This window comes from Hemicordylus capensis, chromosome 1 (genome assembly GCF_027244095.1).
Source record: "Hemicordylus capensis ecotype Gifberg chromosome 1, rHemCap1.1.pri, whole genome shotgun sequence".
Taxonomy (NCBI): Eukaryota; Metazoa; Chordata; class Lepidosauria; order Squamata; family Cordylidae; genus Hemicordylus; species Hemicordylus capensis.
In genome coordinates this window covers 77,372,260-77,396,621 of record NC_069657.1, presented here as the reverse complement: position 1 = coordinate 77,396,621, position 24,362 = coordinate 77,372,260, and the positions used below count along the sequence as shown (strand labels likewise).

At 43.1% G+C, this 24,362-nt stretch overlaps 1 protein-coding gene and 1 long non-coding RNA gene across 7 annotated transcripts in view; one reads left to right on the top strand and one right to left on the bottom strand.

Moving 5' to 3' along the window:
* Positions 1-1,285: 1,285 nt before the first annotated feature.
* Positions 1,286-4,318, bottom strand: LOC128339581 (uncharacterized). Its single transcript, XR_008313104.1, has 2 exons — positions 3,348-4,318; positions 1,286-1,871 (listed from the first exon to the last, which is right to left on the bottom strand). It is a non-coding gene; the product is annotated as an uncharacterized LOC128339581 (long non-coding RNA).
* Positions 4,319-6,605: 2,287 nt separating this feature from the next.
* Positions 6,606-24,362, top strand: part of PCNX1 (pecanex 1) — a 136,325-nt gene continuing 118,568 nt past the window's right edge. For 3 of the 6 annotated variants that reach the window (XM_053312790.1, XM_053312795.1, XM_053312780.1), the window contains exons 1-2: positions 6,606-7,082; positions 22,953-23,161. In XM_053312790.1, coding sequence (XP_053168765.1) covers positions 6,930-7,082; positions 22,953-23,161 — 362 coding nt within the window. In that variant the 5' untranslated portion in view covers positions 6,606-6,929. The remainder of the gene's footprint in view (positions 7,083-22,952; positions 23,162-24,362) is intronic. The other 3 variants (XM_053312817.1, XM_053312806.1, XM_053312805.1) reach the window with 2 other exon arrangements.

Sequence of the window (24,362 nt, the reverse complement as noted above, 5' to 3'; positions counted from 1 at the left end):
TCAGTTTCCATTAAAGGCTAAAGTCAGTCTACTTTTTTCCTCCACTCTTTAGACAGAAGAAATTAAAGATGAATTACAGGTGGACCTCACTATACGCAGATCCACCACCTGCTCATATCCGTGGTTGGGTGATTGACACCTGACCATATGCGTAAAAAAAAAAAAATTGGCTCACAAGCTGTTAGTTCCACATATCCACAGGTTGGAAGCAGCTGGAAATGACCATGGAGGTCATTTCTGGCTGCCATTTTGTGAAATGGAGCCATTTTGTGGTCCATTTACTTGAAAACCCCACAAAAATTGTGGGGAAATGCTTTTAAAAAGACTATTTCCAACTTCTGGGGAGCATTGCTGGATCACCAGAAGCCTGAAGCACATAGTAGGGCATTTTATTTTGCCCTTTGAAACTCCCCCCCCCATTTGGGGGGCCATTTTGGGGCCTCTGGTGCGATCCTATTGCCCCAATGACTCAGTATTTACAGTTCCTGTATCTGCAGTAATTATGGAGAATGGAACCCTTGCAAATACTGAAGTTCTCCTGTATGTATTCTTTGCAGAGAGGAGTGTTTTGAAGGACCCTGCACAGGGTTCTCTCTAATTTTTCTCATCTGTTTGTGGAATGAGTTTTGTTCTGGGTGGGAGTATCAAGGCAGTGTGTGCGCACATGCATTCAGAGTGGGGCCTTCCTGATTCAACCTGAGTGGGATCTAAAATTAACTGAGCAGACATTTAAAAAATTGTGAGCGCAGGCACGTGCGTACGCCTTAGAGGGAACACTGACCATGAGGACCATAAGGATCCTCAGGGATCAAATTGCTCGTTATATATATTTCATATTGGAAAGGATGTTGCCCTGAAACTTCTGCCTTCACATCTTCCCATCATAAATGCAAATATGCCCTTTTGGCAGCTTTCCTTCTAGTATTTATTGGACCCAGCCTTTGGAATGTGTTGAGGCCTATAAGCAGGCCATCTACCCATAGTTTTAGAAGAGATTATCTGAAATGTATATAACTCAGGGGTGGCTCCAAAGGGGGGCATCAGACAAGTAGTTTGCCCCCTCTTAATTTATGAACTCAATTGGATTTATTTCAGTTAAAATATGTTCAGGATGACAGTGTTAATGTGAAATACATTATTATTTCTGTTTCAAAAATCTAATATATGGGACACAGCTCCAACACCCAGAAATGCACGTTCCCCCTTTTGTGCCTCCCTCCATTTCCCACCCCCCACCCCCCACCCCGGTGCCACCACTGTAGAACATAGAGCTAATAGATCCAGATTGTTCTCCATTGGTCTGGCTGAAAAGCTTTATTTGGATCTATTTCTCCATCCTTTCTATATTTTATTTATTTGTTAATTCATTTATTTTTTCATTCATTCAATTTATATGCTGCCCTTCCATAAAAGGCTCATGGTGGTTTACATCAAAATAAAAACAATTAAAATCAATTAATAGTTAAAATCAAAACTATAAAAACAGCATAAAATTAATTTACAGTTAAAACATTTAAACAGTTAAAAACTCTGGAGGACCAGGCTGAACACTTAGAACAGTTAAAAACAATTTACAACAAATTAAAAACCCAGGAAGGCCAGACCAAACATATAGATTTTAAGGGCTCTCCTGAAGGCCAGCAATGAATTCAGATTACAGATTTCTGCCGGGAGTGCATTCCACAGCCCTGGGGCAGCTGTGGCATTCCTCCACTCCATGTGGCATTCCTCCAGCTCCACCCTCAGCGTGACCACTGTAAATGATGGTTGAAGCTCTGCCTTCCTCAATTCCTTTCTGACTGCTGCTTTGGTAGCACTGGGAGAAATCACTCTGTGGTTCACAACTTAGGTATTTCTGTCCTTAGCCTTTCCTGTAAGTTTTCAGAAAGCAAAAAATAGTCAAGCTATTAGAAGAAGTGCTGCTCTTCTCAACCGTACAGCAGATGTAAACATACTGAGTATCCACAGTATTGCTCATTGGCCAATCAGTCTTTTCTTGCTTTCACAGAGGCAATGCTTGATGTGACATTTCCAGTAACCTTCCAGAATTCATTTTGGTCATTGTTCTCAGTGGAAAGTGGAAGTGCAGATCTTCTAACCAGCAGGAGTTTTCATTAATTGGCTCTATTAGTACTATAGGACTTCAATTAACACAGTAGAAGACCGAAACTTTGTGTGTGATAACGTGGAGAGGGGAAGACAATAGTTGACAGGTAGCTGAGTAAGATGCTAATCCATTGGCCCTCCTGGACATCTAGCTACATGCACTTCTGATCTGTGAAGCCCTGCAGTGAGTTTCTGCCAGTTCTCACCAAAGCTGTTTTTAGGCCTTCTGGATCAGCATGCGGCTTCATGTTTCCTGGAGTTTCAAGTTTTCCCTTCATCTTAATATTAATGAACTGTGTAATCTAAATGAATGTATTTCTAGTTCCTCAAAACATACATAAATACTTTCCTTTTTAAAGAGGGAAGTACCCTCTCCCAATATTTTCTAGAGAAATCATAATCCATTTGATAAACCACAATAGGCAGTGTAGAGTAATAGTGAAGAGCTTCAGCTATGAATCGAGAAGTTACTGTTCTCATAAGAACAGCCCTGCTGGATCAGGCCCAAGGCCTATCTAGTTCAGCATCCTGTTTCACACAGTGGCCCACCAGATGCCTCTGGGGAGCCCACAGGCAAGAAGTGAGGGCTTGCCCTCTCTCTTGCTGTTGCTCACCTGCAACTGGTAGTGAGAGGCATTGTGCCTCTGAGGCTGGAGGTGGCCCATAGCCACCAGACTAGCAGCCATCGATAAACCTGTCCTCACAGGCTGCAATCCTAATTACCTGGAAGACCACTACAGTCAATGGAATTTACTTCTAAGTAAACAAGCTTCAGACTGTGCAGCACATGGCCTTAAACTAGTCCTTTTTAGTCATGGGCTCTGCCATGTCATATTGGGGGGAAATAATACTGCCTGTCTTGTAGGATTATTTTAAGTAATACTGTGTTACAAATGTGAAATGCTTTGAATGTTGGAAAGTGCTATATAATTGCTAGGCAATGTTATTAATATTACTACCAATGGTATACTTCAGATGTTAATCTAAAACTGTTTTTATATACATTATATTTATGCTCTGCTTCCACTTCCAGCCAAGATTCAAAAGCCAGAGCCTAGAAACATCTTTGGAGATAAAATTGTGAGCAGCAAGTTTTAAAGTTTTGGTTGATCAAATCAGATTGTAGCTTTTAGTCCCCACCCCACCCCCACCCCCACCCTGGCTGTGATTTTTTTCATCCAAGATCAGTTCCCCAAGTGGCTTACAATTAAACTTCACACAGAGGCACACAATATACTTACGGATCTGTTGGTATGTACAGGGCAGATTTCTGGCCTCTGACTGGTGTTGGTGATATGGTTCAGATTCCAGACTCTTCTCTTTGGAGGGAGGAGGCAGAAGCTGAAGATGGACTCAAGGAATTAGTTGATGGTAAAGCTGCCAACACTTAAAGAATCTCCCTTGAATCTTGGTTGCAAATGTGCTTCTTTACGGGGGTTAACTTTGACAGTAATATAATGTCCTTAAGGATGTTCAAAGGTTGTGTGCATGGTGCTTATCCTGTGCCTGGTCATGGTGACTGACTCTGTCCAACACTCCAATTATCATTACATTTTATGACTTTCTAATTCTGTTTGCAACAAGTTGCCCTTTCTATTGCATCTTAACCTTACAGTACTGCGATCCCGGGTCATATGGATGACACCTCAGTCACAGGCGTTTACAGCAATGTTCCCTCTAACAAGGATTCCCAGATGTTGACTACAACTCCCAGCATTCCCAGCTGCAATGGCCTTTGGCTAGGGATTATGGGAGTTGTAGTCAACAACACCTGGGAATTCCTGTTAGAGGGAACGCTGGTTCACAGCATCAGTGGTACCAGAGCAAAGCAATAGGCATTGCCACAGAAGTGGGTGTGCGCAGATGGATGCCCGAGACTGGAGGCTACAGTGCCGTGCGGGAGCGCAGGATACAATCCTCAGAAGGGAGAGACGAAGCCGTCTTTATCACCGCAGCAACGAGAATGCGAAATGCAGAGAGCCCACCAAAACAGGAAGCAGCGACTGCTGCGTCGGGAGCCCAGGGCTCCGTCGTCATGGTGACAGGGAAACACTTTCTTTTGCTCTCGCGGGAGCCTGCATCCCGAAGGAAGTGAGGGAGGCATGCGCGGTTTGGAAGCTGCTTCTATGGACTTGGGGTTCCCTGTCTGGGTGAACGTCCTCCTTTCTGCAGTGAGAGTCTCGTAAATCCAGAGACTTCTCTCCCTACTCCAACTCCCAGCCACTGCGTGGGAATCCATTTTTTGCACAAGACTTTGCAAACATATTCACCATCGGGAAGGAGAGCAATGTCGACCTATCTTACACACGAGTCGTGTGGAAGATGTGTTATCAGATTCAAGTCAACGTGCGTTTTTTGTTTTTTAATTTAGCCACAGAACCAATCTGCCAAACCCCTGTACCTGCCTCAGCGATAGAGCTATTGCGAAAGAACATTTTTGCCCATCATCACACAACAGCAGTGGTGTCGTGCTGCACGGGGACTCTTGGGTGGGGATGAAGTCCCGGTACTTTCCCCCCTCCAGGGTCTCAGCAGGGACACAAAGCCCTTGGCTCTCTTCATGGAAATAATGTGCTGCTGCTCTTGCTATTCCAACCGTTTATTACCATTCTTCCTGTCTTAGGAACATCGGAAGCCGCCTTATACTGAGTCAGACCATTGGTCTATCTAGCTCAGTAGTATTGTCTATACTGACTGACAGCAGCTCTCCAAGGTTGAAGGCAGGAGTCTTTTCCAGCCCTACCTGGAGGTGCTTCCAGGGACCATGCTACCTGGGACCACCAGCAATCAGCATGCAAGTCCTATGGTGGACTAGTGTAAGGACATCCTAAAACGAATGAGAGGGAATGCGCACTGAAATGCCCTGGTTCCTCCCAAATGGCCCTAGGAATGCATGGAATTTCTGAATGGCCACTGGCCAATGGCAGTTTGAAAATTCCATGCATTCTTGGGGCTATTCGGAAGGAACCAGTGCATTTCAGTAGGCATTCCCTCTCATTTTCTAGTACATTCCCTAGAGTCTACCTGATCCTTCACTTTGTGTAACAGACCCCCCTCAAATTATTGTATCTGAGGGGTGTGGCCATTGGGATGGGTGTGGCCATGGGGCTCATTTGTCAGAATGAGTGTAGCTATGGGGGCTGTCATGAAGAGTGCCTGCACTTCTGAATTTGCGACTGCATCACTGAACGCAAGCCTTCTCAATGTGGGTTGAGCGGTGGCAGGATGTAAAGCTGAAAATTCTGATCATGGTGGATGAGTCCGATGACCCACTGAGCAAAGGCTGGGATCCCCTCACCAGCGCAAACAGAAGGGGTGATGAGTGGCTGTCACAAACAGAGTAGCTTTATGCCCTAGCCAAGAGACCAGCTTAATAGGCTGTTATGGAAATTAACCTGATACACTATTCTCTTTTAAAATATCCTTTATAAAGGATGCACCTGTTTTCTCAGGCAGTTAATTTTAATTGATTTTATATAATTGATTTAGTCGTATCCTGTTTTTATATTTTAAGTTATATATATTGCCTAGCAGCCACCTAATGGTGCAGTGGGGAAATGACTTGCCTAGCAAGCATGAGGTTGTTGGTTCGAATCCCCGCTGTTATGTTTCCCAGACACCTATATTGGGCAGCAGTGATATAGCAATACTGTGCAAGAGATGACAATGGTAAACCCCTCCTGTATTCTGCCAGAAAGAAAACCACAGGGCTCTGTGGTTGCCAGGACTTGACACTGAGTCTGTGGCACACTTTACTTTTACACTGTAGGGATGTACATGTCAGGCAGTATAGAAATATGATATGACAGACAGATAGATCTTTCTAAAGTAAAGCCTTTTTTGTCGATATGTTTGACTGTTGCTGCCTCCTTGTAGCAGCAAACCGCGTCTTGTATTCTTTCTCAACCTCAGCTTCTTGTATTTCTCAATCCTGCGGCCTCCGTTGGTCAGTATTATAGTTCACTAGGGATCAATAACTGGCCCTGCGGGTTAAATGCCACCCAGCTTCCTAGCTGTCAACTCACAACCGAAAGCACGTGTGGTGGAGGAAGTGCCATCTGCGGCAAGAGGACTTGCCAGCAACCCGCTTGGAGAAGGGCGAGGAGATTTGCTGGGGCCTTGACCCTCCAGCCTTCCTCCATTCTCAGATCTGGTCTCCTCCATACAAAGAATATAAATTGCTGAGCGCAGGGGTGCAGAGCCACCTTGATAAGCAACAATCCTCAATTTTTTTTGGAAGGAGATCAGACACTTTTGAAGGGGAGAAAAACATACTTTGGGGGTTGAAAATATGGGTTATTACTGGTTTAGAGGGTGGGGTCCCGTAAAATGGAGGCAAGGGAATCTATTCCCCACACCCCTGGCTGCCTGAGAGGGGCTATTTCGCTGGTCTTCTGGACCCTCCAGTCAATGCATCTCTCCCAGTCCGCCTGGGGGCGAGCTTGAGAGTTCCCTCGTCAGCGGCGGAGACCGGGCTCTCGCTCTTCGCCGGCACCGCTTGTTGCCGCCGCGTGGACGCAGGCAGAAGAACTCGGCGAAGGGGAATGTGCGGGCTAAGTAAAGAGCTGCCGCCGCAAGGGCTGCCGGTCTATAGGCGGGCGGGCGGCCCGGGAGCGCGGACGTAAGATGGCGACGGCGTTGGCGGAGGGGAGGAGGAGAAGGCGGAGGAGGGGGTGGCGGCTCCCGTGGCTGTCGCGAGGCTCGGGCTGTGGAGGAGTCGGCGGCGGGCGGCTGCGCCAGGGCTCGCAGGGCGGCTAGAGTCAGCGAGCGAGCGCGCTCGGGCCGAGGAGGTGGCAGAGGACCTGGGCTCGGGCCAGGCCGCCATGGGCTCCCAGGTGCTGCAGATCCTGCGCCAGGGCGTGTGGGCGGCTCTGAGCGGCGGCTGGTACCAGGACCCGCACCAGGGCGCCGGGGTCAACGCGCTGCACCTCTACCTGTGGCTCTTCCTGCTCGGCTTCCCTTTCACGCTCTACATGGTGAGTGAGGGAGCTGGCCTAGCTCTCGCCCCCCTTCTCTGCCTGTGGGCCGGGGGGCGGCTGCTGCTGCTGCTGCACCTCGGGGCTGGAGGTCTGAGTTTCGGGTTTGTGCCTTCTCCCGTCGCCCTACTCTAAATGAGGCTGACTAGTTGCCATTCGGCCGCCCCACCCTCCTCTCGCCCTCGGCTTTATTTTTGCCAATAACTGTAGGCGGAGGACGATCCCCCTTCGAAAGGTGCCAGCTTCAGCTGTTCAGGTGGAGCGCTTGCATCTGGCAGGGCTGCTGTGTAACTATGGTATCGGCCAGAGGGGAGGCTGCTGGTGTGGCTGCTTCTGCCATCTAAAAACGTAAACAGAAAAGGAGCCTTGGCTGACGTCTGTCCCTGCGAGTGTAATGTGGCGCTGAGATTTTCTGAAATACAGGACAAAACCAGGGCTGATTGACTGCTTTGGGGCCACAATAGGTTTCAGAACTTCTAGGCAGAGTTAATATTAACTCTGCATATAAGCAGCAATACGTGGTTACACGTGGGGTGTTTGTGTGTGTGCCTTTGGAATCTCCCCCCCACACACAATTGGTTGTAGCTTGCCAACCTGTACACACAGCAGTGCTTCCTGTAAAGTAATCACACACTAGAATTTTCACAAGAACTGCATATCCTGTGAGAAGCGCAGGAATGTTAGGTTTGGGAGAAGGGTGTGTATGTTTCTGTAAGATGTTACATAGTAGGGTGTGCACTACTGTGTGTGGTGCAGCAAAAGTTGCCACCCCCTCTTCTGCAGAGCATGCTAGGGATGTGCACAGAACCGGCAGGGCCAGTGTGAAGGAGGGGGTGGGACATTTTTAAGGTAGGGGTGAGTGCACTCCCCCTTCCCTCCACTCCCCCCCCCCGCTGGCTCTGGGTTTGTAAAGACTCAGTCGGGGTGGCAGCATACCTCTCTGCTGCCCAATTCCCTCCTTGGCTGGAAGTGCCAGGTGTGTGTGCATGTTGCGCTTGCGCATACCTAACACACAAGCAAGCCTGACATGTGAGGCATGTCACACCTGGCACTTCCGGACAAGGAGGGAACAGGGCAGCAGGGAGGTATGTTGCCGCCCTGATGGAGTGATTACAAACTCAGCAGTAGCGGATGGGAAAGCGGAGAGAGGAGTAAGTGCCCTTAAAGTTGCCATCCCCCTGCCCTTCGAGCCTCTGAACAGGTTCATGCACATCCCTAGAGCATGCCACAGCTGGAGGTGTGAGAAGTGTCTGTCTGATGTGGCCCTTAGCTGCTCTTCTCTCTCTTTGCCCATTAATGATTCTGTTAATGTTGGTTGCTCAAGCTAACTTATAACTATTGCTTATATATATTAACTTATAACTAGTGCTTTTCAAATGCACATATTTGGATTGTTTGAATCAGTTCGTTTCTCTGATAATCCGAAAGTTTTCTTTTAAAAAAACTTTTCTTTGTACTCACATGAATAGTCAGCACTTGGACATTTTGCAGGGGCGTAGCCATCATTGTGCCAGTGGGTTCAAAGAACCCAGGCCGCCAGAGCCCCATGGCACGGGCTCCGGAGGAGCCCAGAGTGAACTTGCCCTTCCCATGCCCAGGCTGCTGAGAGCCTGGGTGAACTTCATCTGCTATTTCAGGCAGCACTGGCTGCCTCCAGAGAGGGAAGTCCTCTAGAGAAAGGGGGGAAAGTCCTATCAGGCAGCTGGTGCTGCCTGAAATGACAAGCTGAGAGCTCGTTTGGGCTCTCGGCAGCCCGGGTGGGAGGAGGGAGTTCGCTCTGGCCTCCTCTGGAGCCCGAGACATGCTCTTGTGCATGGGCATATCTGGAGGGAGCCGCCGAGTGGGGCTGGACCCAGGCTGCCATTCGGCTGGCTCCGCGGCTGGCATGTTGTCACTATGTGAGGATGACAAAGATTGTACTAATTTTTTCAGCAGCAACCCCCCCCTCCCCCGGGCTATTGTCTAAATCAGTGGTTCCCAACAGAGGGTACTCTGGGCCTCCTTGGAGAAAGAGTGGGATATAAATGTAATAATAATAATAATAATAATAAAATAATAATAAAAAATAATAATAATAGTACCTTTTGGAGTATTCGAAGGGCCCCTCAGAGTGTACTCAGAACTCTTCTGCCTCCCTGCACTGGAGCTGTGCAGTGTTCTAAATTTTTTTCATCTGTGTGCGGAATGAGTTTTGTTCTGGGCGTGAGTATCAAGGCAGTGCTTGCGCACATGTATTCAGAGTGGGGCCTTCCTGATTCAACCTGAGCGGGATCTAAAATTGACTGAGCGGACAACAAAAAACTTGTGAGTGCAGGCATGTGCGCACACCTTAGAGGGAACACTGGAGCTGTGTTATTTGTTTCCCATCTGATGATCTCTGGCTTGAAGACTACGCATCTTCAGCAATGTGTCCATTATACAGTGGGTGGGAGCAGGGTGAAGATGGTCCTCTACTCCTGACTGGCTAGCTACGTGCTGAAGTTCAATGTATTTCTCCCCTCAGCCTGACTGGCAGGCTTCAGAAAACTATCATCATCATTATTTTTATTTGTTTAAAATATTTATACCTTGTCCCTCCTCAAAACAATAAGATAGACACAGATACAATAAAAGTAATAAAATTAACCAAATTTTTAGTTTTCAATTTAAAACTGAAAATTATAAAAAGCTAAAACTAAAACTAGCACTGAATACTCCCATTGAAATTAATTGGATAAGTAAACTTATCCAATTTCAAAGAGAATACTCATGAGCAACTTAGTCTGGATGTAAGCCAGTGACTTGAGTAGCCTGTCTCATAACTATAACATTAAAATTTGTGTGTGCATATATACACTCACTCTATGGGGTACCTGAGCTGAAGGTTTGCAACAGAAGAGGTACACTTGTTTGTTTGTTTTTAACGTTGGAAAGCCCTGGTTTTAATCATATCATTAGAATATTATCAACTTGAGCTGGTAGTGAATCTGATCCTTGGGTTTGATATTTTACACATTACTCATGCTTGCTTGAAAATTATGAGTTTATAAGCTGTCTGTAAGAAATTTATCAAATCAACAAATGTCCAACAAATCTCATAATACACAAAAAATAAGACCTTGCTGCCTAGTTCTGATCCAGTTTTCTACGTGGCCTTGTACGCATAGATACCCCCCCCTTTTCCTAGTTTAGGACACGTTGTTGTACACATCCATCTTTTTTTTTTTTCTGGATTGGAGAATGGCTGCCTTTTGTATCTACCACTCTGAGAATGGCCTTAAATTGGATCATGCTGTCCCAGGCTTGCAGAACTTGGGCCCTCCAGCTGTTGTTGGACTACATGCCCCATCATCCCCATCCTCAGTGGCCAATAGGGATGATGGGTGTTGTAGTCCAACAGCAGCTAGAGGGCCAAAGCTGTGCACAAGGCTATCCTAATGCATGCAGGATGTTTTGAATAATCCTCCTTCTGTTTCTTTTTAAATATGCTAGCAGCTAAATGCTAGCAGCTACTAGCATGGTGACTTTAAAATTCTGAAACTACCTGTGGTATTATAGTTTGGTTTCTTGAATCAAAAAGATCTCGCTAAGGGTGTTGTAGGGTGGAATTGTGAAATAAACATCTCCCTGTTACTTTTTCTGGAGATACTGTCTTCCTCCCCACTCCCACTTTATTGTGCCCACTATACATGGGACTAATTTTTGGTGAGTGTGGTGTTGCTGTGGCAACCAGACATTGATCACATTTCATTCCTGGCAATTCAAGTAAACAGACAATATAAGGAATAAGCTGACTTGTAAAAGATGTATGTGGTTCACCAAATGGCTCTCCTGGGAAAGCCTTGCATGAGCTTGCAACTATAGGAGATGAAGAGCTGAACATCAGGGTCTGCTTTTTTTAATAACAGCTACTGTAATTTGACAGGAGACTAGGCCCATTGCAATTAGGGAATATTGGCAAAGATCTGTAGCTAGGGAAGAGAGTTATATTTCAGAAACTTCGTCCTTTTAGTTTGTATTATTCTTATCTCTGGAAAATAATAGATCTTTAGGCTTTTCACATTATTAAAAACAATACTCTATTGACAACCGAATGGGAGACAGTGACAAATCATGGCTTCCTATCTAAAGCAGTAATATGTGACAGATAAGCAATTCTAGTCTGTTTATGACTAAACATTTCCTAGTGAAATTTGTGCCCTTTCTTAGCTGCCTTGGGAGGCAGTAGTGTGTTTTGAACTCTAGCCCAGACTTTGGCAAATGTTGTTTAGATCTAGGACAAGAGATCCAGCCCTAATTAATTTATGCATTATTTCTCTGTGTAAACCGCCCTGAGCTATTTTTGGAAGGGCTGTATAGAAATTAAATAAATAATAATAATAAGAACAATAACAATAATAAAATCTGGAAGCCAAGCAATGGTCACTTGATGAAACTACTAGATTTAGGTGATGGACATTGTGTCGTGGGGATAAATGGGCTTCTCTTCATATCCCCTTTACAAGCAACATACTTCAAACAGAAACAGGGCTGCCTGGGACAAATAAAGATTTTATTAAAGAACCCTATCTCTGAATGTTTTAGTCTAGGTGCCACAGTTAAATTTCTAGGTGCCAACGCTCCCTGGCTCCTGGGATTTGTTAATCCCTTCTCTGGCCTCTTTGTGTGTAACTGTCAGCTAGTGCTGACTTTGGTTTCTGGTACTGGGGGAGTTCACAAGATCACACTGGCAGATTGGAAATGTGTGTTAGTTGGAGCCATACAGAAATTGACATACTGTGAGGCTGTCTTGTGTTTGCTTTGCTGTGTGCCCGGTTGCAGCTAACCATGCATATTGCGTGTGTGTCCTCACTTCTGACAACTTTGTAGTGACCTAGTAAATGTGGGCTGAGTTGCAGGTTGGTAGGCAAACATGCTGAAGCAGTTAGACAAGTGCTTTGCCAAACATTGTGTATACCGACTCAAGCCTCATTCTCAGTGTTTCAGCTGGGTTGTGAGAGTGCATTGGAATTGGGTGATCCCCCAGTTTTTGTGTGTCTTCTAGGCTCCTGTTGACAGTCCCAGGATTCTAACATCAATGCTGCTTTTTGGAGAGCCTTTCAAGCTCTGGTTGCAGAGATGCTGGAAAATCTGGGTAGTGTTGTCACACCAAAACAAGAGCTAACAAGTACTGTGTTTCCAAATCCTATAACTTCAGTGTATGAAATGGTTTAAGAAAACCATTCATAATAATATGATGAACTTTTGGATGGAGAGTGTTGGTGTTTTCATGACTCCATCTAGTGAGAAGCTACCAGTCAGCTGTCACTGGCTTGTCATCTGCTTTCTTCATGCATATTGTCTTGGCTGCTTCAGTTGAATATGCAAAAAAGGTTGCTTGCCCTTGTCTGAAATTGTACTTAATGTGGAGAAAGCCAGACCACTGTACCCTACAGTTGGAGACTACATGTGTAGGAGGTGGATTTAAAAGTGGGCTCCTTTGTTAGGAGAAAAATATGCAAGATGTGATTGAATTGACATTTCAGGACTCTGCTGCTGCTTGAAGCCAGGATTTTGGGGGCCTCCTGCTTTGAGAGAATCTTAACTACCCAGAGACTAATAGGAGTGATACTTAATCAGGAAAAGCTGGCAAAATCTGCAAGAAATCTGGAAGGAAATGCCCATTGTACAGCTTCGGATAAATAAAGACCATCTACCTGAAGAGTGAATATTGGCCAGTTGGTCACAAGTCAAAGCAGCTAGATTGATAATGGTTTACTTTTGTTAGATCTTGCCATGTGCATGCAGTCTAGACATATTCTAAATAGATAGACCCACTGTGGTCATCTCATTCCTTACTTCCAAAGTACTGTTTACTGTAGGCATTTTGGAGCTGTGCCATTAGTAGCAGTTGCACAATACAGCAATGCTTGCTGCATATCCTTTGAGGAAGCTGGAGATTTTTAGGATGTGGTTTGTGTGTACAGGAGCAATTTGCTTCAAAATCACATACTGCATTTTTCTTAACATTTCATATTTTTGAGCTTACCAGTGACTATCATGAGGAGGGAATGAATCCCCACCAAGTTTGTACTGTTTTATTGGTCAATCAGAGAATGGGTGTGGGGTTACTTACAGCCCAGTCTGTATCTCATTAGCCTGGCCGTCACCCACTTATACTGTGCCCAACAGCGTAACCCTGTCTGCTTTCTGCAAAAAAAGTTCTACAAGTGGTGTTCATTAAAATGCAGAATGGATGGGACTGCTTAGCATGGGTGTGGTTCTATTGGCTGATGTGTCTCTACACACGTACCAAGAAGCATTGCAATACCATGGTAAACTGATCTTCCAGGTCTCTGGGATTCAAAGGAAAGGCTTTCTTGTTTGAATATATCAGATTAGCAATTGCATGGACACTCTGTAAAACTTCTGTAGAGATAAGGAATACATTCTGCCTAGGTTGATCTCACTGTCTAGACCAGGGGTGTCAAACTGTGGCCCTCCAGATGTTGCTGGCCTGCAACTCACATCATCCATGGCTACTGGCCATGGTGACTGGGGATGATGGGAGTTGTAGGCCAATAACAGCTGGAGGGCCACAGTTTGACACCCCTGGTCTAGACTTTGATGATCAGTGATTGCTAGTGAAGTGTGGGAAGGGAATTTGCATTTCTGCATCATTATGGAGATAGAGTTGTTGCTGCTTTTTCTCACGTTGTAGTGCTAAAAGCAGCCCCTTAGGTAAGTGTCATTTTTGTGGATCCCATGAAAAGCGTGTGATGGTTCATGGATAGATGCATGTTTTCATACTAGCTTCAAGGGGATTACCTATGCTATGGATTTACTGTGTGAGATGAGCTGAATTTTGCCTGGGTCCACAGGAGCTGTACCTACCCTGGAAACATTTGGCAATTGATATAGCACTGTCAATGGTTCATATTTTGATTTCGGCAATGGTCCTACAAAACTATAATGCAGCATAAAAATGTATTGGTTCAGAAATTCCACTTTAGTCTCTTACTTGCCTATTTTGGTTGCCATGTGTGGACTGAACCATTCTCTGCTGTGCCCTCCTTTGCCCCCTGTGCTGTTGTTGGCTGTCCATGTGAGGCGAAATATGCCTGCATGGCCAGTGAGCCTGATAGTTTAGCTTGCTAAAGGCTTTTTTATTGTGCTTTTACGTAAGTGCACAAAATGCTGTATTAGTTTCATGCATTTCTGTAAGATTGAAAAAGTTTTTGAAAGGACTATATTTAGAAGTGGCAGACAAGCAAAATGCTTGTCATCAAATCAGTGAAAGGAAATTCATGATGCAAGCCTGGAAATAGCATGCAAGAGCTATCCCAACACCAAAAAATTAAAATTTGGGTTGAATTCTGCAGTAGCTAAAAGAATGCATACATTCAAAGGCAGCTTAGACCATGCAACTCATTACTGGGCAAGTCTGAATTATCTTAAGCTGCCTCATAAGGACGCTCAATAAGTAACTCAATTCTTAACACATTTAAATATGTATTTGACAGTACTAGTGCTCACACAATTGTCTAAAATTCCTTGTAAGTTTCACATCAGTTGTTGACCTATTTTTAGACTACATAGGCATAACTAAGTAATATATATTCACAGAGAGTACAATTTGCTTTATATTCTGATATCAACAGGAAGAGAGATGGGAGAGAATGAGAGGAAATCAGGGTCTAAAACGGGAAGAATAAAAAGTGTTGGGAAATGGAGAGAGTACTTCTATGAATGTAGAACTTGATTAGACCTATCCTTCATTAATGTGCACAACACTTTTTTAAAAAAGTCATCTATACCATTGGCCATTGCTACATCCTGTGGCAGTGAATTCTAAAATAAAACTCTATTGGGTGAAACAGTACTTTCTTTTGTCAGTTCTAAACATAGTATATTATGAGGGAGAAAATCTTATCTTTACCCTCTCCATACTGTTCATAATTTTATAAACCTATAAAACTTTATGTCTCCACCCACCCACCCCCAGCAGGCTTTAGATGCTCCAAGCCCTTGATCGTTCTAGATTCTTTTCTTCTATACAGTTTCTTGTTCTACAATAACCTTTTTGAACTGAGCCAACCAGAACAGTATGCAGTACTCAAAGTACAGCCACATCAGACTTATATAAAAGTGTGATATTGGCAATTTTGTTCACAGTCCTTTTCCTATCACACAGATTTTGCCTCTTTCATTGCCTCTGCACTGATCTCCACAAAATGAGTTGGCACTTTCAATGAGCTGTCCACCACAGTTCCAAGATCTCCTCCTTGGACAGTTGCAACTGGTTTAGACCTCATCTCATGAGAGTGGTAGTGATGCATGGAGATTTAACTGCCACAGTGTGTATTGTTGAACAATGAACATTGTGTTCATTGTGATTTTGTGGCCCATTTACCTGAAGTTCTTCGTAGCTTACTTTGAATTTAACCATAATTGAATAAAGTAGTGGTGCCATCTGCAAATTTGGCTACCTTTTTGCTTGCCCATAACTTGAGATCACTTATAAATGATCTCTAAAATTTTAAGTGGTAGATCAATCTGATGGAAATCTTGTTAAACAGCTGTTCTCAGATAAAGATGCCTCAGTTTCTATTTCTGTAGCTAAGTTTATTTATATTGCTTTTAAGAAGTATAATGGGACATCATCCTAATTGTAAAATATATATTTATATTTACTAGTTTTTATTCTCTGTTTGGTCTAATGACTGTAAATAAAATTACAATTACAATTTAATAATTTTAAAAACTTGTTTTAATAACTATTTTATTATATTGTTTTTATTGTGTCATATATTCTAATCTGTGACACTTAAATATTTTAAATTTTGTACATTGCCTAGAGATGTACATCGCAGGCAGTATAAAAATATGATAGATAGATAAAAGCTCTGGTCTCAGTATGGCTTTGGTGGGACCCTAGTGCTCTCCATTGTGAAAACTGCCCACTTATTCTGGCCATCTGCTTTGTAGGGATGTGCACGAACCTGTTCAGAGGCCCTTTTACGGGCCTTTGAACAGGTCCATACACTGGCTGGTTCGAACATTTGGTGGGGGTGGGGGTAGGACTTTAAGGGCAGGGAGGGTGCACTTACCCCTCTCCCTGCTTTCCCTCTGCTTGCGTTGATGTTTTGTAAAATCCCTTGTGGCTGCAGCATACCTTCCTGCCACACCTTCTTCTTCTTTGGCTGGAAGTACCAGGCGCGTGCGCGCATGCTGGACGCGTGCGCAGTCACAGCGTGTACGCGATCGCCTGGTACTTCTGGCTACTTCCAGCTGCAGAAGAAGAAGGGGCAGCAGGGAGCACCATGCTGCATAGGTCCTCTCTCTATCTGTCCATCTCTCTATCTATTTTTCTGCTTGTGATGTATTTAAATTAGTGTTGGGAGTGGTTATCCCTTTGGCAAGTTGCTCATCGATCCCTCCTTTGCTTTATTGCCAGCTTACATTTGTTTTGGCAGAGTTTGTGCTTTTTCATTTCCCTCATTTGAGCAGAACTTTTTGCTTCTTAAAGGAAGCCTTCTTGCCTTTTATGGGTTCCTTGCTACTGCTGTTTAACCATGCTGGCATACATTTCAGCTTGTTTGTATTCTTTCTAGTCTGTGGTATACAGCTTATCTGAGCCTCTGTTATAATGGTTTTAAATAACTTCCAAACTTCCTGACAGGACATGATCTTCCTACCTCTCACTTCAATGTCCTTTTAACTAATTCCTTCATTTGTAAGAAATTTCCTCTTTTTGCCTGTTGGTAATTGTCCTTGCAATTTCTGTTTGTATATTATATTGATGGCATGTAATGCTTTCCTCTCTAACCAGATCCTAGGCATTGATCAAGATTAAATCAAAGGTCACCTCCCCACTGGCTGGATACCTAGAGCACAATCTCAGGGCTCTCTGTGCAGGATGACAAATATTTTAAATTCCTGGGAACCAGCTGTCATTTCTTAGTCTGCAGCCCTATGCTAGGTTGAATAAATACTTTGGATTCCCAAGTGCATCTGCAGCCAGACACATGGGCTTTTTGGATTCCTGGCAGCTTGGGTTCTACACCTTTTAGTTCTGTGTATGAACACTGAGTAATCTTAGGTGTGTACATTTTGCATAACTAAAGCAGTTGCTATATTTAAAGTAGATCTATCTCTGGGGATGTTGAGGCAACTGGGTATTGCAGCATTGTTTTCATCGCCATGGTGCTTCAGGGTAGGGAGCACACAGGCTTGAGCCAGTCTGGCCGGGTAAAGAAGCTTCAAGAAGAAATTACAAGGCAGCGAAGTTCCATCCTCAGCCTGAATGAATGGTTAAGAAACAGGGAACAGAATGATTCTAGAACTATTAAATGATTTGTGTGATCAAGGGGTTAAATTATTCTAAAATGCAAAGGAAAGCTGCCCCCTATGAATCAGAAACTGATGGCTGTTGGTGATTATCTCAATACAGAGAATGCATCTATTAATAATAGATTTGTTTTCTAGTCCACTAAGGAACTGATTTTCACAGCATGTTCAGAGCTAACAGGTGGCAAGTACTGAAGCACCTATAAGGTTCACTTGCTTTTGTGTCAGGGCCAAAATGCTGCAGCTTGTCAATTTCCCATCTTCGAAACAATGGGCATGTTGTGCAGAATATGAACTGTATAGAAGCAAAATTATTAAAGACATCTTTGCTGATTTTTAAAAAGAAATACAGCTTGGTGTTTTTCTTAAAATAATAATTGTGTAACTAGCAATTATACATAGCTAGTCTGAATAAAGTTCAGGGTGTAATCTTGTGAAGCAATAGTACTTTTTCCTTGCAACATGGATATGTCTCTGCTTGCAGGGACTATACATACTGTTCTATTGTGAGTTACTGAAACCTACCTCTGCAGTTGTTGCTATGAAATAGGATGTTAGATATTTTTGTTCATCATGCTTTGAATGGGTCTTTTGAACTGATCAACTTCTTTGTAGGCTTTATCTTCGTAAAAACAAACAGACCCTGAAGATTCATAAGAGCAATGTGTTTCTACATTCCTGTGTTGAGTACTTACGCAGAACATCTTTCAGTCTTACTTTCCTGACCTATTTATTTATTGCATATTTATTCGGTCTAATCAGAACTCTCTAAGTAATTAAAACCAGTTAAAAACAGAAATTACAATGGGTTTCTAGGTGCTTTATGCCCCTCCCCCCCATTTTTACAATATTTAAATTTGGTTAATGCTGATCAAAGTTCAGATTAACCAGACCTTTCAAATGAGCTTCAAACCTTGGTTACAAATCCTTGCTATTGGTAAACCTGACTAGCATTAAGATTGGTGCCAATATAAGCCTTCACCATCAGTAAGACCGAATAATATTGGGGAGAAGGGGTGGTGTTGGAAGAGCACACAGAGTCCTATGGCTTGATCCCTTAATTTGTGAAGGGGCTGGAAATATGATGTGTACCAGCCTAAGAGGTCTTGAATATCTGAAGGTGCTTTGACAGTTTAAGAGGGTATAAAATATAATCAGGTGGTATGTACATAAGATAAATATTAAACACCTTGAGCTAAGTGATGCAGTGCTACTTATAACAATAAAAGTGCAATTGCGAAGGCTCGTTGTCGCACTTGGAGGACATTTGAATTGTCAGACACTGCATTCACTTGAATAGCAATATTTAATAGGCATAATAGTTCTGAGTACAGAAACAACTGCCAGGTATGTGAGATTCTGCGTGCCTTTGTAATGGAACTGGAACTGAACCTGAAAGGTTCCTGTAAGGCCACCTTGTATTTGGATGTTGCACTGCAGTAGATCGTGATGCTCCAGGTTTGTTGCCTGGAATATGACTGTGCTGAAGCTGCTTCATAGAGTAAGATGAAATGTTGAAATGCTTAATGCAGCTGGAAACATGTCCCAGTTTAGGAAACCGACAAATATGTGCGTGTTACACATTACAGAAGAAAGTTAAATGTCTTTTTTAAAAAATAAAATAAAATAATGTTGCTCAGACGCAAGTCTGGCAGGTGTAAAATCCAAATCTGGGTTCATAATTAAACCAAGTTCTGACTCTCTCTCTTTTTAAAAAGGGGGCCTATATATTAGAATTAGAATTCTTAAGCTTTCTGCTCATTTAAAGACTTCTAATTTCTACAAATTTGAAGGCTAGGTCTAAAGAGGGACTTGTGCAAAATAGTATTGGTTTTTAGAACTGTGTACTGAATGTTGAGTACTACTGACTTCTTTGAATGCTTTTGTAGAGAGAGCAATATATAAATGAAATATATTATAATAAGATGTGCAGTGCAATCCCTGCACATGTTTACTTGGAAATAAGTCCCACTGTGTTCATTTGAACTTCCTACCTAGTAAGTGTGGTTAAGATTGCCTCTTTGTGCAGTTTCTCTGATCTTTGCCAGACAGCACAGCTTAATATCAGCTGTGGGAAAACTTTCAAGAATCCTGTATGCATAAACTATCTAAATCATTATGTGGTAATTCCCATATATTAAAAGTTGGCTGTTTATGTGTAAAGGAGTCAGGAGCTTTGAAGACGCAGATAAGAGAAGAAAAGACTAGCTGTTTGGAGACAGGAACTGTGGTGGAGCCTATCTGTTAAATGCAGTATATAAGATATATGAGTTGTAAAACAATCTCTGAGCCAGTCCTGTAAATAACCTTTTCATTATTAATTGACACAATATGAATGAAGAGTGCAATTTCTATTTTTAGCACAAATCATTCAGAAATGCACTGCTGCCTAATGTATACATTCTTGCTAAGCAGTTGCTGTGTTTTACAAGGCTTCTTAAAATATTCATTACTGTACCTTGCCAGATCCTCTCTTCTTCCAAGATACTAGCTGTTGAGGCCAGGCCAGGGCTGTTTGCGGTTGTACCTGGAAACTGACCTGGTCTGGGCCCTAGTACTCAGTTGCCAAGGATCGCAACAGGGTTGGAGGCAGCAGGCCTTGTATGTTGACCAGACAAGGGCAGAAGTCCAAGTTCCTAGTATCTGTACCTGGTTTGTCTAAGCCAGAGGTTTTGTACTCCATTTTAGTCAGAGATCAGTGTTGCACAACTTATTCTTTTTTCAGCATGAAATGGTCTCTGGGATCTGAGCACATTGTCCCAAGTGGCTCACTGGGCTAAGCCTCATTCTTTACTGTTCTCAGTTAGAGCCCTGCAATCCCAGACACTAGTGCATGTTTTTCTTTGGCAGTTGTGTTCACTGTTCATGGCCTCTGCATATCGTTAGGCTGGAAAATTTGGAGTCTAGGTTTGGATAGATCTAATGTGTCTAGCTAACTTGATGGCATAAGAGAAAAAGGATTAGTGAGGTACCCTGAAGTGAATGAGAATGTTAACCTTTGAATAAGCATGCTTTACTGTTGAGTGTTTCTTCCATTTAAACACCACAGCCATCCAGGGCTGCACGCAGAGCTTTGCTCAGAGAGGAATGAGACTCTCATTCTCACATTGAGGGGGGGGGGGCTTGGTAAGAGAAAGGTTGGGGGCAATATCTTATCTGTATAGTAACTTGAAGGAGACATTGATGGGGCAACTCCTGTAGGGTGCATATATTGTCTTGTAAACTGCCTTGAGATTATTTTAATGAAAGGTAGAGTACAAATGTAACAAATAAATAAATAAGAAGATACTACATAGATGAAAGGAGTGGAGCCAGTTATCACTGTGCCTTTCAGCATATTTCCCCATGTGTTGCTTTATTTTATTTAACACATGTTAATATCACCTCATATGCAAGTCTGGCCTTCCAGGGTTTTTAAATAATTTTAATAATTTTAATTGTTTTAAACTGTATTTGAATTGTTTATGCTGGAAAGAGATGGCTGCTGGAAAGAGATGGTTGATTCAGTGCCTGAATTTTCTGATCTCTGTGTTAAATAATTAGTGGATTGGTAAAAGAGAGTCAGAAGTTAACTCAGGCATGATGATTTATATTAAAATGCATACCCCAGAGTTAGACCCCATCCCATTTAGTGAGAGTTTTGTGCAGTAAACTTCCAAATGAAGTCTTTGAATTGAAGTTAGGGAGAACCTGAACTAACTTCTGACAAGTAAAATCCACTTGGCTGGTGTAAACAGTAAGTGGAAGAAGGGTGTTGCAGAGCTAGGAGCAGACCAGCAATTGCTTGTAAAAGCCTGAGCAACTGAAGGCCAGGAAAAGGAGTGAAGCAACAGAGTCTGGGGAAAGTGTAGAGGAGGAGAGGCCTTGGGACTGGTAGTGCCAATGAGTAGATGATGATGACATAGGGGCCTGATAAATAGGATTTTAAAAAACTCAGCTGCTAAAAATGTTGTAATTCTATTTGCATAGTTGCCATATTTGTTACCCCTTTCTCGTGCTTTTTCCGCAAACCTTTGCTGGCTATCTTTTCCTCAGTTTATAGATTGTTACCTTGGTCTGGTTGTACACAATGACATGCCTTCTGCAGGGTAAACTTGTTAAACTGATAATAGTGTGTAGGAGTTGCTCTTGGAGCTCTCTGACCTGGTATGTTTCCATTTAGGAACAAGATGTCTTCTTGCTTTTTGCGGGGAGGGGGTGAACCAAAATCCTTACCATCCACAATCACTGTCTCAGTGACTCAGAGTTTTAGTGTCTTGCTTTGCAGTGTGCTCGTCACCTGGGTCATTGCACATTCTTGAGGGTTCCCCCCCCCTTTTTTTTTGTTTTGAGCTGGGTAAGCAGTGAGATGCTCCTTAAGCATCTGCTGCTAGATTCTCAAGTTCAGAGCAAAAGTAGGACAGTGGTATCCTTCTCTGATTTCAATTTGTGCTACTTTAGTACATGACTTTGTAACTTGCTGCCTAAAATTGTGGTTTCTGCTTTTTCCAATGATAACATTCTGACAAAACAAAGAACACATCAGAACCCTATCTAAATGGATCAGTGGGGGTTGTAGTGAGTACTTCCTGTCACAGCAGAGGGAAAAGTTTAGATAGACCTAAGAAAGACAGTGGGTTCCCATATGAAGAAAATGTAAATGTTTTGAGAATAATTGAGATAGAGGAAACGGAAATAAGGGAGGAATGGGAGGGAGCAGCAGGATCAGAGGATTATGGAATGGTACAAGGCACACCAAAAGCTCTTCTCTTCTCACCCCTTGCCATGGCTCAGAGAGAGAGAGAGACTCACATACAGAGCCCAATTCTATTCATGTTTACTCAGGAGTAAGTCCCATTTATTTCATTGTGCATGTGATTACAATCTTAGAAATTTGCTTATTCAAAAAGTAAGATTTTTGAAATACTAAACATGAGTTACTCCTTGGATTCATGGAATACATTTAACACATATCTAAACCATCCCTGACAGATATTCCACCCCCTATTAAAAGCCCACATGATAAAGATGCCATAGTTTTGCTAGCTTAACCTTCTTATCCCTGCAGTGCTGCAGATAAGAGTCTAAGTCCAATGTAAATTTAACCATGCTTTAAAGCAGTGGTCTTAAGCATGCTCAAGTCTGTGCTAGAACATAGCCTAGATGTGTTCTAATAAAGGGCTTGACAGATCCCAGATGACAGGGATACTATAGCACATAGTCTGGAGTGTTCAGAAGTAGAGTTATTTAATAAAATCTGTATTTGTCCCATGCAGTCCTGTTTATGTTCTAAGTAGGTTGTGTGTAAAGGAGATAAAGAGAAGCCATTTGCCTGCCTCCTCCACAATGTCTATCACTATACGCAGTAATTTTGTCTAGTGCTGATTCTCTAGCTTCTAAATTTTTGGGCTGGCTTGTTGATCCAAGAAAATGTCTTAAGGCCTATTCTAATACCCAATGCAAGACCTACTTCTGAGTGAAAAAATTGCACAGGGTGCAATTAAAATATTGTCATGTGCACATTTTAAAATCCTAGTTTTAGTGTTCATAAATAACTTAATATTTCTTTGTTTCTTTTGAAAGGCCCTTCCTTCTTCCATGGTGATAGTTGCAATCTACTGTCCAGTGATAGCAGCTCTCTTCATTGTTCTGAAGATGGTAAACTACCGTCTGCACAGAGCGCTTGATGAAGGTGAGATTGTGGAGAGGAATGCAAGTGAGCGAATGGGCAGGGATGCAGAAACTGAACAGGATGACTCTTGTGCCAGGAGGAAGGACAGTAATGGGCCGAGGTAAGGAATTTTCAGTGTTTGCATTTTTTAATATGCATATAGCATACATTTCTTCTTTGTTATGACCTAAAGCTAAAACAAATAAAAGCCAACTGAACTTCAAGCAAGGTAGCATTACCTAATCCAATGTCTCTGGAGAACAAATTAGGGCAGTCTATGCATTGCATTAGGGCGGTCTATGCATAGTATGCAATAAGGAACTGGGGATGTGATTGCCTGAGAGCCCTGGTCCATCACTTACTGCAGCTCAATTTTTGTGTGCCCATCCTCTTTCCCGCAGATCTGGCCATGGTTACCCATGCCTTAGTCACGTCACGGCTGGATTACTGTAACGCGCTCTACGTGGGGCTGCCCTTGAAGAATAACTGGAAACTGCAGCTAGTGCAAAATGTGGGAGCTAGATTTTTATCCGGAGCTGCCCGATGGGAGCACATCACACCCATTCTGAAAGAGTTGCACTGGCTGCCAGTCTGTTTCTGGGTCCAATTCAAGGTGCTGGTTTTGACCTTTAAAGCCCTTAACAGTTTGAGCCTGGGGTACCTGAGGGATTGCCTGCTCCCAAGGGTTGCCGCCCACTTGATGAGGTAATCTGAGGGGGGCTCTGCTCCAGGTGCCAACAATGAGGGAGGATCAGCTGTCGTGCACTCAGGACAGGGCCTTCTCTGTTGCTGCCCCCAGACTTTGGAATGCTCTCCCAGTGGCCATTTGCTCCTCGGACTCCATCACAGTTTTTAGAAAGCTTGTTAAATCTTGGCTTTTTATCCAGGCTTTTACATGATTGTTTTTATTGCTGCTTCTATGTGTTTTTACCCGTGTATAGTTTTTATGCTTGCATTGTATAGATTTTAAATTTGGTTTGTTTTTATATTTTTTAGCTTAATACTTTTAACATTTTATTGTATGTTTCTTAACTTTTGTAAACCGCCTTGAGATTGTTTTTACTGAAAGGCAGTATATAAATTCAACAATACATAAATAAAAATAAATAAATAGTTGCTTCAGGAGTGGAGGAGAAAGCAAAACAAGTGTCAGAACTGTCTTCTGGCTTGGATTAAGTGTGACTGCAGGAACAGTTGCTCCCTACTGAGACAGTTACATGGTACTGGAAGATATCCTTCTGAAGCAAGTTCAATGGGAGAGTTCCCCTCCTCCACCCCGGTACACCTCACCCAATGCACTGCACTGCCAGCCCACTATGCTT